The sequence below is a fragment of the Myotis daubentonii genome, chromosome 19 (assembly GCF_963259705.1).
Source record: "Myotis daubentonii chromosome 19, mMyoDau2.1, whole genome shotgun sequence".
NCBI lineage: Eukaryota > Metazoa > Chordata > Mammalia > Chiroptera > Vespertilionidae > Myotis > Myotis daubentonii.
Genome location: NC_081858.1, coordinates 7,583,275 through 7,601,902, shown reverse-complemented (window position 1 = coordinate 7,601,902; position 18,628 = coordinate 7,583,275). Strand labels below are relative to the sequence as shown.

General features: G+C 52.3%; 1 protein-coding gene across 1 annotated transcript; it reads right to left on the bottom strand.

Annotated features, from left to right (window-relative positions):
- Nucleotides 1–681: 681 nt before the first annotated feature.
- On the bottom strand, nucleotides 682–16,789 carry HRK (harakiri, BCL2 interacting protein). The gene is made up of 2 exons (XM_059676088.1): nucleotides 16,348–16,789; nucleotides 682–1,542 (listed from the first exon to the last, which is right to left on the bottom strand). The coding sequence occupies exon 1, from the start codon at nucleotides 16,677–16,679 to the stop codon at nucleotides 16,404–16,406; it is 276 nt and encodes a 91-aa protein (XP_059532071.1). The 5' UTR covers nucleotides 16,680–16,789; the 3' UTR covers nucleotides 682–1,542; nucleotides 16,348–16,403.
- Nucleotides 16,790–18,628: the final 1,839 nt, after the last annotated feature.

Below are 18,628 nucleotides of genomic sequence, written 5' to 3'. Positions count from 1 at the left end.
TTGAACGAGGCTGATCCCTCCGCCGGCTTCTTAGAACTGCAAGCGTGTCTGCTAACCAGCCCAGCGCACCCCCTGTCCGCGGGTCCTGGGTGGTGACCTACAAATCCAGCCTTGTAGAATGAATGACTCAACCCGCAGCCTGGCCCCTCACCATCTCAGCTTTGAAAACGGCCGTGTGATAGCCTGCACAGAGGAATAATACCTGGTTTTGTTGGATTTTTTTTAAATTGGAAGCAAAAAAATAAGCATTGTTCCCTGAAGAGTCTTTGCAGCCAAGTCTCAGTTCAGCACACATTTTTTTTTTTTAGCCCTTCTAGAAACTTCTGAAAATAGGAGCTCATTTGGGGGGGGGGGGGGTGTGAAATTAGACCCTCTGTCAGTCTGCAGCGAGATGCTGGTGCATTTCATTTAAATGACCCGCGCCCTTCCCCAACGTACCTTGCTCATAAGTTACCCTTGACCAGAACGTAGCCATTTCTTGGCTTTTTAATCCATAAAACCTAGGCCCTGAAATTCCCTTGAGGAGTGGGGGAGGCCATGGGCTGAACCGCCAGGATACTCTTCCTGGGGCGGGGGAGACAGCAAACCAGTCATATATGAGGTCAGCTTTCCACCTGGTGACCAGCAGGCCACTCGCTGCCATCCCCTCCCTCCCCTCTGCCCTCCCTCCCTGGCCTCAAGGTTTGCCCCCACACACCTCTGGATATTGGTCCCTGCAAAGAGAAAGGGACCCTCACGTTGCACTCTCCCCTCATCCTTTTAGAAAAGAAGAATCCAAAACAGCAAAAAAGAAATCTCTCTTGTCCCCTGGCCTCGCAGGTCTGGCAACAGAAAACCCAGGCGGCACCCGCGAGAACACACGCTTAGCACCAGCGAAGTTCAGGCGAAGCACCAGCGACCCCAGAGGCAGAGGGGGACCCCCAGCTGTCCTGATGAGACAGTGGGCTAGCTCTCTATCTTAGGGACAGAGAGAGGGGCTAGGACTTGTCAGGACTTGGAAGTGGAGGTATCCCAGACCGCCCCTACCCACTGGCCTCCAGTCCTCCGCACTTTTTTATAAACATATTGCCTTTCTCTTTTGCCTTTTGCAATGTCACCTCTGACTCCACCAGCATCCCTCCCCAGGCGGTGGGTTGGCTCTGAGGCTAATTCCCACCAGTCTTGGCAGTTTTTCTCGGGACACAGGAGGCATCTCTCTTCCGGTGCCCCAGACACGAAAGAGTCAAGTTCACATCGGAAGGTGCAGAGAAGGGAGGGGACCACGTCCTCCACACGGCATGCACTGAGTAGCAATATTCATATTTTCTTTTTTATATATATAGAGAGAGAGCTGTATGTAAATAGCATTAGGGTGTCTTTTCTGCAGCTGGATCCCCAAAGGGCTTCCCCAGTCCCATTCCGCGATGCTCTCGTGCTCCAGGCGCTGTCTGTATTCCCCACTTCCTTCTCGAAGTGCCAGCCGCGCGCAGCCTTTTAAGCTCTGGGCTCCCCCTCAGGAAAACAGGAACCAGCTTTCTCCAAGGACACAGGGTTTTCACCAACCTGCAGAAATAAAGATTTGCATGTCGGTCAGTAGGCACGTGCAGCCAGCCACTGGGGATGACGTCAGCGCCCTGGGCTTCTGCACAGCCAGCCTGTATGTCGGGAGGGGGAGGGGCGAGAGCTGCTAGATACAAGGCTCTGTTTTAAGAGGAAAGGTTCCCCCAAAAGCTAGTCTGGGTGCTCTCCCCACCCCTCAAGCTCTGTCCACGTAGCAGCCTTCCCTAAACGCATGTCTGTGTGCACACGCCCCTCGTTTTCAGACCGAATGTTTGCACAGGTATCTTCTGTGGTTAAGAGAGAGACTGCATTGTCAGGCTACCTTTGTGCTGCTCCAGATGGGGCAGGGGTCTGCTATTCATTTCATAGATCCATATCCAAGGCAGACTGGTGGGACGGTCTCTGCTCTCACTCACTCATTCATCCATCCATCCATTCCTTCATTGCTAAACGGCCCAAGCACTGTACTAAGTGTTACAGATCCAGTGACATAGTTCTTGCCCTTGAGGGGCTCAGAGGCCCACAGATGGAGATGGGAAGATGCTGATAATGAGCGTTGTGTGCATGTGAAGAGCATGCAATCTGGGTAAACATAGGAGCCTGGAGGAGAGGGAGCTCATGGAGAGGGAGGGAGGAGGGAAGGAGGAGGGAGGGAGGGAGGGAGAGAGGGAAGACAGAGAAAGCTCCTTAGGGAAAGAGGCAGATGTGTGCTGAGCACTGAAGGAGGCCAGGGAATTAGCCAGGATAAAATGAGGCACCCCAGGCAGGGCAGACAAAATGGTACATATGCAAGAGAACTGAAATCTTGTGCCTCCACAAAGACCTGTACACAAATATTCGCAGGAGCATTATCCATACCAGCCCCAGAGTGGAAGCAACCTCAATGTCCATCAACTGAGGAATGGACACATAGATTGGGGTATGTCCATACAGTGGAATATTATGCAGCCATGAAAAGGAACGGAGTACTGACACATGCTACAGCCTGGGTGAACCTTGAAGACATGACGCTAAAAGAAAGAAGCCAGACAGGAGAAGACAAATATTGTATGGTTCCATTTAAATGAAATCTCCTGAAGAGGCAGATGTTTAGAGACAGAAAGTAGATTAGTGGTTGCCTAGGGCTGAAGGGAATGGGAAGAATTGGGGAGTGACTGCTAATGGGTACAGGGTTTCTGTTGGGGAAACAAAAATGCTTTAAAATTGATTATCGGGATGGGGGTGGGGGTGGTTGTACAACTCTGTGAATATAACAAAAAACACTGACTTGTGTACTTTAAAGGGGTGGATTTTGTGGTAGGTGAATGATATTAGAAGGAGGAGGAGGAGGAGAGGAGATGAGGTTGGAGAGTTAGCAGGAGCTGCGAATTAACAGAGGAGATAAAAACATTTCATACAGCTGGGCCGCTGTGGCTCAGTGGTTGAGTGTTGGCCTATGAACCTGGTTCAATTCCTGGTCAGGGCACATGCCTGGGTGGTAGACTAGATCCCCAGTGGGGGGAGGGGGGTATGCAGGAGGCAGCTGGTCAATGATTCTCTCTCATCATTGATGTTTCTATCTCTCTCTCCTTCTCCCTTCCTCTCTGAAATCAATAAAAATATATATTTTAAAAGAACATTTCACACATTACTCTAAAGCAAGTGGAATAAGAACTGCCATGTGAGTCATGCAAACCAAGTGGTTTAGAAGAGAAAGTGGGAGAGAGATCACCCTATTTTCTCCATCTGTGGGTCTGGGATATTGACCTATATGAACCGCACCAGCAGGCGCCCTTGGCCTCTGGCTTCCTACCAGGTCTCGCCAGCAGACGGCAGTGATGGGGCAGCAGGCTCAGTGCCTGCCAGGTGGGTCTCTGGTTCAGCCCCAGACCCCTCTCCAGGCTCCAGGTCCTATTCCCTCGTCTTCCCCCTTCAGGTCAGGGGTGTTGCCAGCCCAGCAGTGAGCACTGCATTATCCGTCACTGGTTTCTAACCCCTGCCCACACTTGGGTCAATTCTCCTCTGATTACTCAGTTTGGGGGTGCTCTCTGCCTCTTCCTTGGACCCCAACCCAATATATGTGACTACACTTAAGAGATGAGTCCTAAACACAGACCCCACCATCTACATTAGCAACAGTGGACTCACTGTCTACATGAGCTGATGGTCACGGGGATCCAAGTCAGCAACTTCAAACTTTAAAAAACAGCATATAACCAAGAGGACTGAAAACATGTGCCCCCACAAAGACCTGAATATAAACATTCATAGGAGCATTATCCATACCAGCCCCAGAGTGGAAACAACCTCAATGTCTATCAACTGAGGAATGGACACATAGATTGGGGAATGTCCATACAGTGGAATATTATGCAGCCATGAAAAGGAACGGAGTCCTGACACATGCTACAGCATGGGTGAACCTTGAAGACATGACGCTAAAAGAAAGAAACCAGACAGGAGAAGACAAATATTGTATGGTTCCATTAAATGAAATGGAAGAGGCAAATGTGAGCTAAATGCACATGATGAAGGGAACATTACAATGGCACCAGAAGAGGTGAGGAAAAATGGGTTGTGTGTGTGTGTGTGTGTGTGTGTGTGTGTGTGTTTTGAAAAATGGTATTTTTAAAGCTGTGATCAGCTTCATCCACCAAAAGAAAGGCATTTTCTTGCAAAACTAGGAAGGACCAGCAACTGATTTTCACTTATCCTCCCTGTACATCGTTGAGCCCTTGACTCTGAGGTTCCCAGGCCTGCTGCCTGGATGAATCCCCACGCCCACGCATGTGTTGGTTACAGGTTGGTGTCCACAGTGAAACGTGACCATCGAAAACTCCCCACTCCACAGCCAGTGGACACATTCCACCACGTCCCACAAACAGGAGTGGGCTTGTGCATACATTTTTGGGGATCTTACATTGGACACCCTAGGCTAGGGATCTAGCCCACAGAGGTAGTTACACAATTGGATGTTCTCTCCAACTTTATTTGTAATAGAGACAATTTGGAAACAACCCACGTGTCCATCAGTAGGAGGCTGGATTAACAAATTACGCTACATGCATATCAGAAAGAGGTAGATCTAAATATGCTGAGACACCCTGGCTCGGTACCTCAGTGGGTTAGAGTGTGGTCCTGATACACCAAGGTTGTGGGTTCAGTCCCAGTGAGAGCACATACAGGAATCAACCAACGAATGCATAAACAAGTGAAATAACAACTCAATGGCCCCCCTCCCTTCCTTCTTCTCTCTCTCTAAAAATCAATAAACAAAAATTTTAAAAGTAAATGAATATGCCAAGACAGAAACATGGTTATGATTCTTCATTGAAAAGAGCAAATGGCCAAATACCACAATCCCAGATTGGTTTTCCATTAATGACTATGTGTGTTTGTGTGTGTGTGTGTGTGTGTGTGTGTGTGTGTGTGTGTGTGTCCCCACATAAAAAGGTGTGGCAGAGACACAGAACACTGTAATGGTTAAGAGCACAGACTGGAGCCTGACGCCTGAGTTGGAGTCTTGATTCAGACGCATAAAAGCTGTGTGACTCTGGCCAGTTATCTCTCTGGGCCTCCGTTTTCTTTTATGGAAAAGGGGAGAGAATAATAGCAAATCTCAGTGTGTTGATGTGAGGACTGAAAGTATTAGCACATATGAGGCTAGCCCGGCCTGCATGGCTCAGTGGTTGACCATCGACCTATGAACCAGGAGGTCATGGTTTGATGTAAGGTTGGGGCACATGCCTGGGTTGTGGGCTCGATCCCCTGTGTGGGGCGTGCAGGAGGTAGCCGATCAATGATTCCCTCTCATCATTGATGTTTCTGTCTTTCTCTCCCTCTCCCTTCCTCTCTGAAATTACATATATGTAATTGTGCACATAGTAGGTCTGCCTTTGTTGTTAGTGTTAGTTATTATAAAATCTGGACTGTAAGTGACCCCAGGGGCATAAAGGGAGTTTTACTTTCTATATTTCTGTATTGTTTTGGGTTTTCTGTTGTTTTTGTTTGTTTGATGCAAGGAACAAATAATAATTGTACAATTTGAAACTATTTTCAAAACATTAAGTCCACTGCCCCCTATGAACCCCTGTCCTGCTCCTGGGATGTTTTCCCTTAAACTTGGCTCATAAAGAACTTTCTCCAATGCTGATTCACAACCAAAGCTCATGACTGAGGACATTTATGAAACCCCTTTAAAAAGTGTCCCATTTCCACTGTTCACCACAGTATGGAGGGGGTGGGCGGGCAGAGGGGGGCGGGAGGGGGGGAGCCACAAAGTCCTGCCTCCCTGGGCTGCATTTGGACGCTGAAAGCAGCGACTGTGACCCCCACAGCCACATTAGATGAAGCAGGAGGCTCACACCCTTTTTCCTGTACCTGAGGAGAGTTAGGACTCTTGCATTTCCCCCTAAGAGGCCGCAATTTTTAATTTAAAAAAATACTCTTTTTTTTCCCCAAGGGAGAAGCTACACATTCAAACAATAGAGGATATAGAAATAAGAGGAAAACCCCCTTCATTCTAATCTTCCCAGAATATTTTCTGGTCATTTGCAGACACCATGTCCCTCTCCACCCCATCATTAGGTCCCCAGAGCCCAGCATAATGCCCGCACATAGTAGGTGCTCAATTCAACCTGTTGCATGAGAGTAAGTGAGCACATGAGTAATGGTGGCAACTTCCCCCTCTCCCATCTTTGGTTTCGGTGGGTTGACTTTGCCCATAGAGTTCTGACAGCACCAGAGGTCGGTCCTGGTGCCTAAGACTCATGGGGACAGAGCTCTCCATGTAGAACCTTCCTAGAGGAAAGAAGATGGCTCTGGTCTGGGTCATTGCTTCAATCTCCATTGTGTAGCTCATGTTGTCCGTTAGGAAGCTGGGCCTGCGAAGACTGTGGCGAGGGGGCAGGAGGAGCAGAAGCCTGGTTTAGGTGTGTAAGAGAGGAGGGGGCCGTTTGGCAGTTTCTGGAAGAAGTATTTGCTCCCCTCTGCCCAGCCCCCTGCCATCTCATTAATTATCAATGCTATCAATGAGTAGCTATCAGTGCTATCATGAATAGTTAGCAATACTTTCAGTGACTAGTTATCAATGCTATCAGTAAATAGTTATCAATGCTATCATGAATAGTTATTGATTATGTAAAGTCTATGGAGAGAAACCAGAGAACTCATAGCTCCCGCCCACTATGAGGTTATGGCAGATGGGCCTTCAATGCCAAACACACTTGACTTTGGAAGGGTAAGCACTGAAAGAGGGGAGGCAGCAGCTCAGCACAGAATGGGCACCAGATCCAATGGGCAGACCCTTCCCTGAAGTAATCTTGCCATACGTATCACATAGCAGGCACATTCTTTGACCCAATAATTTCACTTCTAGGAACCTCACCTTTTTTAAAAAAGTTGTCTAATCAAGCATGTTCACTACCCCTCGTTTATACTATCAGAAAATGGGAAACAGGCAAATGTCCTTAAGGAGGTGACCAACAATGGAATACTATGCAGCCATGAAAAAGGATGATGACCACTTTTCCTTGTTGACATGGGAAGATCTCAGCAACCTAATATCAGTGGAGGGGAGGAAGCAGGTGACAAAACATAAGCAGTATGATCTCATTTATTTAAAACCGGATACCTGTGTGGATGTGGCTGTAGGTGCCATCAAGGGATGTCCAGCAGGGTGGTACCTAAATCAGGTCGCAAATTGGGACGCATTGGGCCCAGTAACGTGAACCCAGGAAGGACCGGGGTAACTGGAGCGTTGATGTCCCATCTAAAGGGGACACTCATCTCCAGTCTTGTTACCACGTGGAAATACAAACTCACAGTTGTCAGATCTTTCCATTTCTCCAAGAAATACTGGAAGTACAGTCTTCTACATGAAAATCCGTACCGGAAACCTGCCTGGTTTTTAAGTGTTGGCAGGGAGTTGGGGGGTGGAACTTGCAAGTTGAACAAAATTCAACTGCAGGTCTAGTTCCGTTGGGAGATCGGCAGGTGTCAGCCCTTGCTTATACTCAGACACTGTAGAGTTAGCTGGCTGTCACCCACCTCATCTTAACCCTCGCAGCTATCTCTGTGCCTTGGTTTCCCCATCTGCAAGGGAAGGGAATGGGGTCAGGTGGTCTCTAAGTCCTGTGTCGCTCTGGCTGTGTTTCTAGAATGGTGACCTTTTGGGTCATAGGTCTTCTACGAATCAGGTCACAGCCAGGGTGTCTCTCTCAAGTGAGGGGAAACAGGAGTATGGAATCAGCCAATTTTATGTGTAATTTCCCAAATTCCCTGAGGCCTCCCCAAACTCATCCATCCATTCCTCCCCTCAGTAGTTAGTGAATGCCCGCACGGTGCAGGTCACCACGCCAAGTGCTGCAGTGGGACCAGTGTCTCCCAGGAGAGGGAGTGCTGTCCTGGAGGTTCAGCAGCCCTGGTTCAGTGGCTCAGATGCTGCTGGTCAGCCACGGAGTGGGAGAAGCAGAATTAGCAACTGCTTTATGCCAAAGGTCCAGAAAAGTCTCTGCGTTCCCACCACCCTATCACTTTGGACCCGTGGACTGAATTTCACACCGAATAAGAACACCACCATCATTTGCTATTTCCTGGACATCAGTGATGTCCCTCAAGCTGCTGAGAGTAAAGGGACAGGCCTAAGGTCACACAGCTGGGAAAGGGCAGGTGGGGCCTAATTCGAAAGTCAGCCCGACTCCAGAGTTCATGTCCCTTCCACCCAGATGTCCTGCCTCAGCAAGAAATCTGGGTGAGTAAGATAGATAATAAGTCACCAGTGGTTACATTTCCTGGGTCAAAACTTAGGCCCTATGGTGTACCAACAGGCTAAAACACTTTCAATTCTGAATCAAGAATTAGGCCCCATGGTGTGCCAACAGGCTACACATTTTCAATCCGGGCTGTCTTAGCAAATGGTATCGATTCTTGAATCCATCGCATTGCCCCTGACACATTCCCACTCTGAAGACGCCCCCTCCTTGTCTGAGTTTTCCCATCAGCAGCATGTTAGCATCCGATAGTATGTATTAAGTACCAGGTGCCGGACCCAAGGATCTCAGATGAACATGGGCCATGGCCGTCCCATGATGACAGGCACAACCAGGCAGGCAGGGAAGCTCTGAGAACCCTGGTGACATGGCTGTGGCTTGGAGCCTTTCGCTGATGTGGGGATAGGCATGCAAGGAGCCATCTGTCCTCATACGCACGGCAACAATGTCTAGAGATGCCATCCGCAAAGGACATCCCACAAAAGGGCAGCACGGACTCAGCTGAGGGTGGTAACAGCCCACTCGCCAGCCAAGCTGATAACCACATTACAGAGAGAGGCCGGTGGCATGAATGAGAAATGGGGGCAAATGACCATGCTTGTCTAGTAAGCCCTTCGGCACCTTTAGCACACAGCTTACTCTCTAGACAGTCTTCATGCTAAAAGAACGTTTACATAAGCTTTGACAGCAAAGTCCCACTGGTGGGCACGATAGGGAAATCATCTGTGATGTGCCCGAAGAGTTGTACATGAGGACGTTCTTTGTCAGGTTGGAAACAATCTAAACGGCCAACAAGAGCAGACTGGGCCCTGGCCGGGTAGCTCAGTTGGCTAGAGTGTCGTCCCGATACGCCAAGGTTGCAGGTTCGATCCCCAGTCAGGTCACATACAAAAATCAACCAATGAATGCATAAATAAGTGGAATCCTTTCTCTCTCTCTGTATCTCTCTCTCTCTCTTTTTCTCTCTCTCTCTCTCTCTCTCTCTCTCTCTCTCTCTCTCTCTCTCTCTCTCTCTCTCATCGATCAATAAATAACATTTTTAAAAGAGCAGACTGGGAGGCTAAAGGATGGAACAGCCAAATAATGAAACGCTAAGCAGCCTCTAAGAAGTGTGCTGGAGAAAATATGAGGCGAGGAGGAGCAGGATAGAATGAGAATGCCCGGTTTCAGAGGATGTATTTAGAGTGATCCTATTTGTTAAAGTGCCTGCCAATGCATTTTTAGACTGGGAAGAAATGGATCAAAATGATAACAACGAATGAGTGGTGAGAGCAAAACAATTGACTACAATTTTCTTTTATTCGGCATTTCCCAAATATTTGATAATGAACGTGCAATATTGTTTGTAGTCAAAGAAAGGGTATTTTTTTTTTATTTTTTAAAAAAGGAATATTACATAAAGTCTCCCAAGCAATTCAATTCCATCTTGCCCAAGTCTACAGCCTGTGGAACAAAGGTTCAATGTAGACAACACCCCATGGGGCAGCCAATTTTCTCTCCACAGGGGGGTAAAGGAGCTTTCTCTTTTCCTGGGTACCAAGCAGTAAGAAAAGGACGCATCTCGCTGAGGTGGGCTAAAACAGAGGCCCCCTACCTCATAGCACAGGCACCAGTTTAGGGCAGGAGGAGGGAGAGAAGACAATTACTGGGTTGAAAGGAAAACTTTCTTAGGTGATGGAAACCCAGCCAGTATCCACAGTGCTCTGAGTGCCCTGAGGTAGGCAAGTTCACTTCCACTGAGAGGCTGGGGTGGGGGTCGGACAGAGCCAGGGCCTCCTGTCCCTGAAGTCAAGGAGCATCTAAAGGCAGGGGCTGAGACTGGTTCTGTATCTTTGCATCCGGCTGTCCAGCTCTGAGCTGGTGCTCAGTTCATGTTTGCAAATCATGACAATGGAATGTTGCATCCTCTTTTACTGCTTCATATCTAAGTACTAGAGGCCCAGTGCACAAAATTCATGCAGTGCATGCGTGTGTGTGTGTGTGTGTGTGTGTGTGTGTGTCCCTCAGCCAAGCCTGCACCCTCTCCAATCTTTAGGCCCTATCTAAACAGGCAGTCGGACATCCCTCTCACAATCCAGGACTGCTGGCTCCCAACTGCTCACCTACCTGCCTGCCTGATTGCCTCTAACCGCTTCTGCCTGCCAGCCTGATCACCCCCTAACCACTCCCCTGCCAGCCTGATCAATGCCTAACTGCTCCCCTGCCGGCCTGATTGCCCCTGACTGCCCTCCCCTGCCAGTCTGGTCACCCCTAACTGCCCTCCCCTGCTGGCCTGGTTGCCCACAACTGCCCTCCCCTGCAGGCCATCTTGTGGCCACATGGGGGCGGCCATCTTGTGTGTTGGAGTGATGGTCAATTTGCATACTGGTTTTGACTAATTAGCATATCTGGGCTAATTAGCATATCCCTCTCTTATTATATTATATAGGATTCTCTTGCAAACTGTCTCTTCGTGTGCTGTAAGTGTTTGTGAATCCCATTACTTATGAAAGCCTCTCTGAACCTGGATTTCTCCCCAGCCCCTCCTCCCCATTGCACTTAGAACCCCACCTCCCTACCTACCATGGACAGATCTAGCACCCGCCTACCCCTCCGATGTCTGCTACCCCAAGTTCATAGGGCATTAGTCACAGTGCTCATTTTTCTCTTCCTCAAAAACCCCCTGCAAAGTCTCACCTCCAGGCCACTGGGCATCCTAGTCTCTCTTCCCAGAACACCTTTCTTGCAGGTCTTGGATGCCTGACTCCTTCTTGCCATTCAGTCACCAGTACCCTGGCTCCTTCTCAAAGAGACCATCCCTAACCGCTGCAGGTGCGGGGGGGGGGGGGGGGCGGGGGTCCCCTGGGCCCTCCCTATTACATTACCTTCGTGCATTCCCTTCAGAGCCCTCGGCACTTTCTGAAATGATCTCTGTGTTGGGCTGCATAATCCAAAGATGGCCACAACAGTATCTCCTGCTCACACACTCTTCTAGGACTTTGCCACTCCCCGATGGGCAGTCTTGTGACTTGCTTCTAATCCAACTGACTTCTGAAGCTGGGTCAGAAAAGGCCAAGCAGCTTCCACTTGCTTCCCAAGACATTTGCTTTTGGAGCTCTGAATCACCAGGTCAGAATCCAACCACCATGAGGCTGCCAAGCTGTGGGGAAGCCCGGGCCACAAGAGGAGGCTGAGTGTAGGTGCTGTGATTGGCAGTCCCAGCTAGCACCCAGCATCAACGGCCAGATCTGTAAATGAAGATCCCTCCCCACCCCATGACTCTAGCCCCGTCAGCCTGGAGCCCCAGCTATGCCTTTATAAATTCCTACCCCAGAGAATATATGGGCATAATCATACATGATGAGCATAATCAAGTAGTTGTTTTAAGCCATTAAGTTTTGGAGCAGTGGGTTCCACAGCAATAACAACCAAAACAATCCTTATTGACTTAATCACTTTATTCCCACTAAAATGTAGGCTTCATGAGAGCAGGGGCTTCTGTGTCTTGGCCCTTCCTGTGTCCACAGTGCCCTGCACACAGTAGGCACTCAATAGCCACTCAGTGAAAAAAATGAGAGGAGCTGGACTTGGGAAACAATAATACCTGTCTTGCATAGTTTCTAACTGATTCATGGATTTGTTACATATTGTGTACCTACTATGTGACAAGCAAGTCGTTGGGGGCTAGGGACACTATGGGGCAATCCTATCATCACATATGGTGATGACCAGAGGGGAAACAGAAGCTCCTACTCACTCCTCCCTACCCCCAATGTAGGTAACTTTTCAAAAATCAGAGGTGTGGTCACCAGGCCCACCCAGCCCACATGGGGGGAGGGGGGGTATTTAATTATCCCCGGGAGGGGCGTGGCTGTTCTTACATCCACAGCTCAGGCGCTTGTGCCCTGGCCTCTCACCACGCAAGCGGGTGACTGCAGGCAAGAGACCATGTGGGCAGGAAGGCTGTACATCTGGCCCCTTCCAGGGGTTCCTCCCAACAGCTGTCTCCTGCTCCGCTCTCTCCCTCCACTCGCCTAAGCTTTCAAGCTCTAAAAGTACTGCTGGCAGAGGTGCAGCCACAGGAGGGACGCCTCGGGGATGTGCCTCCGGGTTTAACCACTTAATGCCCAAAGTACCTGCCAAGAACCAGCTAGCAAATCTGGCTGGCGGGCCAGGCCCTCATTAATTCATAAAAGCAGGCTCCTGCTGGCCCATTATCTGCCTTGCCCCTGACCCCTGTTGCCTCTTGGGCCTGCGAAATCCACCTCTCTCCCCCTTCTCCTTAGGCCCCAGGCAAGATTCCACCGGCCCCTCTAGGAGGCGGGATTCCTTGGTTTCATTCTCCCCCTCCCTGCCCCCTCCCAAGGCACACTTCTCCTCCCTCCCACACCTCTGCCAGCCGGCACTCATCATAAAGCACCTTTTGTTCCCTTTCCTGTATCTTAGAGCAATGACTGGGTAAACCACACCCTCCCTCCTCCTGGCCTCCTAAGAGCCTCCCCTAGGCTCCCTCAGAAAGGGACTCTCTCTATTGCAGGAATTCAAGGCTCACTACCCCCCCCCCCCGCCCCCTGCTTGCTACCCAGTATCTTCTCATCCCCTGCAACCCACGAGTCATCTTGGGGGAAGAGGGGGATGGGGGGGGGGGTGCTCAAAGATAGAAATTCCAGTCCCATTTCTGACTTGGCCTCTGATCCTTTGAATGACTCAGGTGGACTCTCTCTGCCCCCGTTTCCCCTTTGAAACCATCAGGATGGCATTAACCATTTCAGAGCATCCTCTGTTCAGTGATGGAAGTGCCAGGCACTGCACTGGGCTCTTTAAGTGGATGGTCTCCTACCATCCTCCCAACAGCCCCAGAGTACAACTCCAATGTAAAAGGCTCAGAGAGGTTATGGTTCTTACCTAAGGTCACACTGCCAGCAAGTTCCTGGGCTGGGACTTAAATCCCATTCCATTGATCCCTAAATCCATGCTCTTAATCTCTGCACTATCCTGGCCCATCTGGCCCTAGTTCTTCAAAAGGGCAAGTAGGAATGGTGTGGAATTGCCAGCAATGACTACGGCAAAATGTTGTCTACTTTGGGGGAAAAAAATATTGAATACACAATCATAATCATGATAGCTCACATTTATATCCCCCTTCTTATGTTCCAGGCACTGTTCTAGACCTTTCTATGTCTGAATTCATTTTACAACATCTATGCATTAAGTACTATAATTGTCCCCATTTTACATATGGGAAAACTGAGTCTCAGGGTTGTTTCTTTTCCAGGATTTTTTTAAAAAATATATTTTATTGACTTTTTACAGAGAGGAAGGGAGAGGGATAGAGAGTTAGAAACATCGATGAGAGAGAAACACCGATCAGCTGCCTCCTGCACACTCCCCACTGGGGATGTGCCCGCAACCAAGGTACATGCCCTTGACCGGAACCGAACCTGGGACGCTTGAGTCCGCAGGCCGATGCTCTATCCACTGAGCCAAACCGGTTAGGGCATGCAGGATTTTTTTAATAATGAGCTCTGAGAAAAGTATTGCTGGCTCACAGTACAGACCCAAAACAAGAATGTTGAAACGGTTGTCCTGCAAACAGCTAAGCCCACCCTTAATGCCTAAGGGAAATCTTGTCTGCCTTATATGGTTGGCTCAGGTGCCCTGAACCCCCTAAACTATCCTATGAGGATCCCCACTTCTCCTGGAGGGTAGGAAAAGAGGAGAGGACCACAAACAGAACTCAGCAAATGGTCTTTCTCCTATGGATTTCCTTCCACTTCTTCCTATCTTACCCGAGGCTGGGGAAAGATGGGTCCCCCAGTTGAGCCAAAAGCACAAAAAAAGTCTGAGCTGCAGAGAACTCCAGTCCCTTGGTTAGGAACCAAGGCTGAGAGGGAGCTCAGGCGTCCCAGGGAGTGAGGGGTGGCGCTGGAGGAAAGGGGCGTGCGTCTTGGGGTCAGGGCACCCCAGGCGTGAGATTCCTGGAGGATGCGTGGCTGGGGGATGAGCAGGGGGTGGCCTTAAGTCAGGACGCAGCAGGGAACTCTGGGGCAGAAGCAGGGCTTGAAGGGGAAATAAACTCTAAACCGCCGCAGGAGCGAAGCTCCTCTCCGCCCCTCACCTGCAGCCCGGGCGAGGCCACAGCCCCGCGCCACCTCCTCCTTGGAGTCCTGGGGGCACCCCAGCCCCGGGCGCACAGAGAGGCCCAGCTCCGGGGTTCCCCGCCCCCTGGGTGGGCTGCCCAGCATCCCGCACCGCCCCGTCCTGGGAAGGAAGCGCCTTCCCCAACCTCACCTGGACCCCAAGACAGGAGGAAGCCTTGTCCCAGCCTCCTCCCCTTTCTACCGGATGGCGCTTCCTTCCATCTTTTCTTCTAACCCACTTTCCCGCTATCTTGCCACTTGTTCTCCAGCTCCCCCGACCTTCCTTTCTTTCCCCGTCTCGCCACCTGTTTTCCTTCCCTTCGCCACCCTCCTTTCCACCTTTTCCCAACTCCCACGCTTTGGGCTTCAAGCTCCGGGACTCTCTCTTTCTCTCTCCACTCCATTTATTTATTTATTTGCTCCCTGCGCCCGGTCCAAAAATGTTGTTTCGGCCCCTGGGGACTTGGCAGCCTCAGCCCGGCCGCTGCCGGCTGAGGGAGCCCCTCTCCCGAGGAGGAATCGCGGATGGGACCTCCGGGAGCCGGGCAGGGTGCGCCCCGAAGTGCGCGCCTCTCTTCACCAGCGCCCGGGCTGCGCCGGCCCACGAGACATCTGTCGCCCGCGCTCCCGGCTCACACCCCGCGCACCCCCGCAGCTCCCGGGGCGCTGCCACCCCCCACGCTCCGGCTGCCGCCTCTCCCCGAGGGCGCAGACGCTCGGGCCTCGCCTGAGGGCGCCGCGCCAGCTTCCCAGAGTGTCAGCGCGTGGCTCGGCATCAGTGGGCCTTGGCATCCCGGAGTGGCTGGCTCTCTCACCTTCGACCTTCACCCTCTGGCCCGAGACTCACCTATGGTGGGCTCAGCCTGATTCCCCCGCCCCATTCTCTGCAGCTCCCCTCTCTATTCCAGGATCTGAAAAGAAGACGTTCCTTACACGTTTGTTCCCCCGAAGCGCCTAACTCAGTGCCAGGCGCACAGCTGGTCCTCAATAATTTCCCCAACCCCACGGGTCTAGCGCACAGTAGGTGATCAGTACCTATCCCACTAGTACCAAACACACGAGGTGCTCACTACTCACTCCCCACCCCCACCACCGCGCAGTGCCTAGCAGGGTCTCCAACATTCCCTTCCTAATCTGGGCATAGCACCCAGAGGAGCTCACTAAATGCTCTTTCGTTAAGGATCCCCCCCAGGGAGCTTCCCTAAGAGCCTCCGATCCCAGCCCACTTCGGGGGGCATCTCCTTCTCCACCCCAGCTCCAACCGCCTGGTGAAGAGTGGGCCACGTTCCTTACACGGGACACCTCGCTGGAGAAGCAGCGAAGAAGTTGCCAACGCGAAGGGAAACTGCCAAGTGCGCGGGCCTTGGGGAGAAAGAGCGCCAGCTAGCAACCCGGAGAGGGAGGAAGGATGGAGATGCGCTCTGGGCGCGGGAGACTGGGGAACAGAAACTGGAGAAGTGACACTTAGAGGAACCGGGTTTAGAGTGGAGCTGATGGAGACTGGGGCGACTTAGGACCGCCAGGCGGCTCGGAAGAGGATGGGGACTTGTCTTGAAACAGCGCTAGATTATAATTATCTGGCGTGGCTTGTAACTACGTTGTCACAGCAAGCACACTTTTTTCTCGTATTGTGTGTTGATTTGAGCGGCTGGTGGGGGGTGTGGAGGCCGAAGTCCTCCCCTAGCCACCCCACTGGAGGTAGTGGCAGGATGCGCTGAAGGAGTCAAAGAGAAGGGGACAGAAACGGTGGGCCTGACACGTGGAAGGAGAGATGGGGGCTGGATGGGAGGGACACGTAGATCCTTGTGAGAGAAGGAAGCAGAGGAAGAAGGAGATGGGAAGGGAAGAAAGCTCAACTTGTGGCTCTCCGGCTCCCGGCCAGCCCAGCGTCTCCAGCCCCCAGCCGCCGCGCCCTGGCGCTCGCTGGCCGGCTCGCGTACCTGTTGCTTGCTCCGGCTGGGTCTCGGCTCCGGCCCCACCAAGAAGCCCCGCGTTCCTACAAGTTCCGTCTGCCGAGCAGCCAGGCCGCCAGCGCCGCCACCTGCGCGGCCGCGCACAGCCAGGGCCAGTAGGTGGGGAGCGCGCCGGGCGCCGGCGCCCTCCGGCTCCGCGCGCGGCGCCGCCACATGGTGCGCTGGTGCAGCTCGTCGCCGAGCGCCTTGAGCCGGGCGGCCGTGAGCTGCGCGGCGGAGGAGCGCAGACCCAGGCGCCCCGCGCTGCAGGCGCACACGGCCGGGGGGCCGCGGCCGCGGTGCAGGGGGCACGGGCACATGACCGCTCGCCTCGCTCCCTCCCCGAGCTCGGGCCGCCCCTCGCCTCCTCTGCCTCCGGCCTCTGCGCCTGCCTCCGCCGCGCTCCAGCCGCCGGGGGCCTCCCCTGGACACCAAGTTTCTCCTTGTGTTGTGCGTTTGTTGTGCTGACGGCGCTATTATTAATTAAAGTGTCACATGGTGGAGGGGGGCGGGGAGGGCTGAGGAGGGGGGTTACATCATCCGGCCCCGGGAGGGGGGGGGGCTGCAGGCAGAAGAAACCGAGAGGTAACTTTTAACCCTAGCGGCGCCGGCACCAAGGGGGTGTGCGGTTCGGGAGCAGAGGAGCGTGGCGCGCTGGGACGCCACCCGGCGCCCCGCCGCGGAGGTCCCCGGTTTGGGGGGGTCGCGGGGGACCCCCGCTGAGGCGTGGAGCTCAAGGAAAGGTTTTCTCCTTCATTTTTTCCGAAAGCCAGCTCCCGTTCCGATTTGGCCAGGGAAGCAGGCTTGTTTGCCGTTTGGGATGACGCTGAATCGAATTCGGCTGTGTTCTTCAAAAATGTACCGAGGCCATTGTTTTGTGGTAGGGAGGTAGGTTGGTTCAAAATCTTCCGAGAGAGCCAGATGCAACCCAACTTGCCTACTCTCAGGTCTGACTCGGCACCTGTAGGCTTAGGATTTGAACACACCGATCCACGCCCCCACCCCTCTCCGCACTGGGCGGCCGAACCGAACGCACCCCCAGCGCAGCTAGAAGCCTGTGGAGGCAGGTGGGGGTAAGAGGGGTCGGTCCCTAGCCCCCGCGGCGCGCGGAGACGGGCGGTCTCGGCGCACCGCGCTCGCACCCCCAAGTCCTCACCAGGGGCCTTCTAGAAGGAACTTGTTTTTGTCTGCGTCCTTTGTGGATGTTGTTTTGCTGCTGGGTTACAGTTTCTAGTGGCGATCCCGAATTAATGGCACTGGAGGTCCTAAGGGGTCGGCGGGGGCCAGGGCGAGGGTGTCCATAGGGATTCTAGCCCCTCTCCAAACGGAAGGCCCTATGTCCCTTCAGACTAGAAAGTGTGGCGTTGTCCCTGCTAGTGAAGTTACAGATGAGCGTGGGGGTCTCTCAGGATTATTGGGGGTGAGGTGGGTGGGGGGGTGGGGGGGAGTAAGACCTTCTCTGATGTTAAATTCATTGGGATTCAGAAAGCTGGAGAAGCCTTGATTCTCTGCTTTCCTTGGGCAGAGTTGCCAAGGCCTGAGGCGTCTTTCGTCGCTTGGAAAAGATTCTCCAGGACAGTGAACTGAGTTTGGTCTGGATTTATTAGGAGGAGAGATTTCCCTTTGGCCTGCAGCTTGTCAGGCTCATATCCCAGCTCTGCTTTGGTGGCCCTTACTGTAGTCCAGCCCCATTCCTTGCCCCTAATCATGGTCAGCACTTCTGAGTGCCGTCTATGTAGGCCACTGGGCGAAGGTCCCTGCCTGGCTGCCTCAAGGAAAACTCCCAACAATTAGGGGTGGGGATGCTGTTACGAGCCTATCTTACAGATGAGGAAACTGAGGCACAGGGAGGTAAGGCCTCTTGCCCAACTCACAGTTAGTGAGGAATGAATCTGGGCCTAAACTAGGGCCGTCTGCTGTGGGCTCTGAGCTGGTAACCACGGTTTTATACTGCCCCCCGTGATCTGGGAATAATAATATCTCCGCCCCAGGATCGGGGCAGAGATTAAACGAGAGACATGTGTGCCAAGCACCTGGCATGCAGTGGGCCCTGGATAAGCCCTGGTTCCCTTTGCTTCTGGCCAGAACCACTTCCCCCTTCTCCTGGGACTCACCTCCTTAATCCCCCCCAAGTCTTTGCAGAGGGGACCCGATCCATTGCCCGGTGTAGCGCGTTCCAAGAATGAAGATACAGTGTCTATTTAAAAAGCCCTTTGGATTTAAATTGAACAATTCCCTCCTCCCCCCCTTTTTAATCTGCACGCTTTTA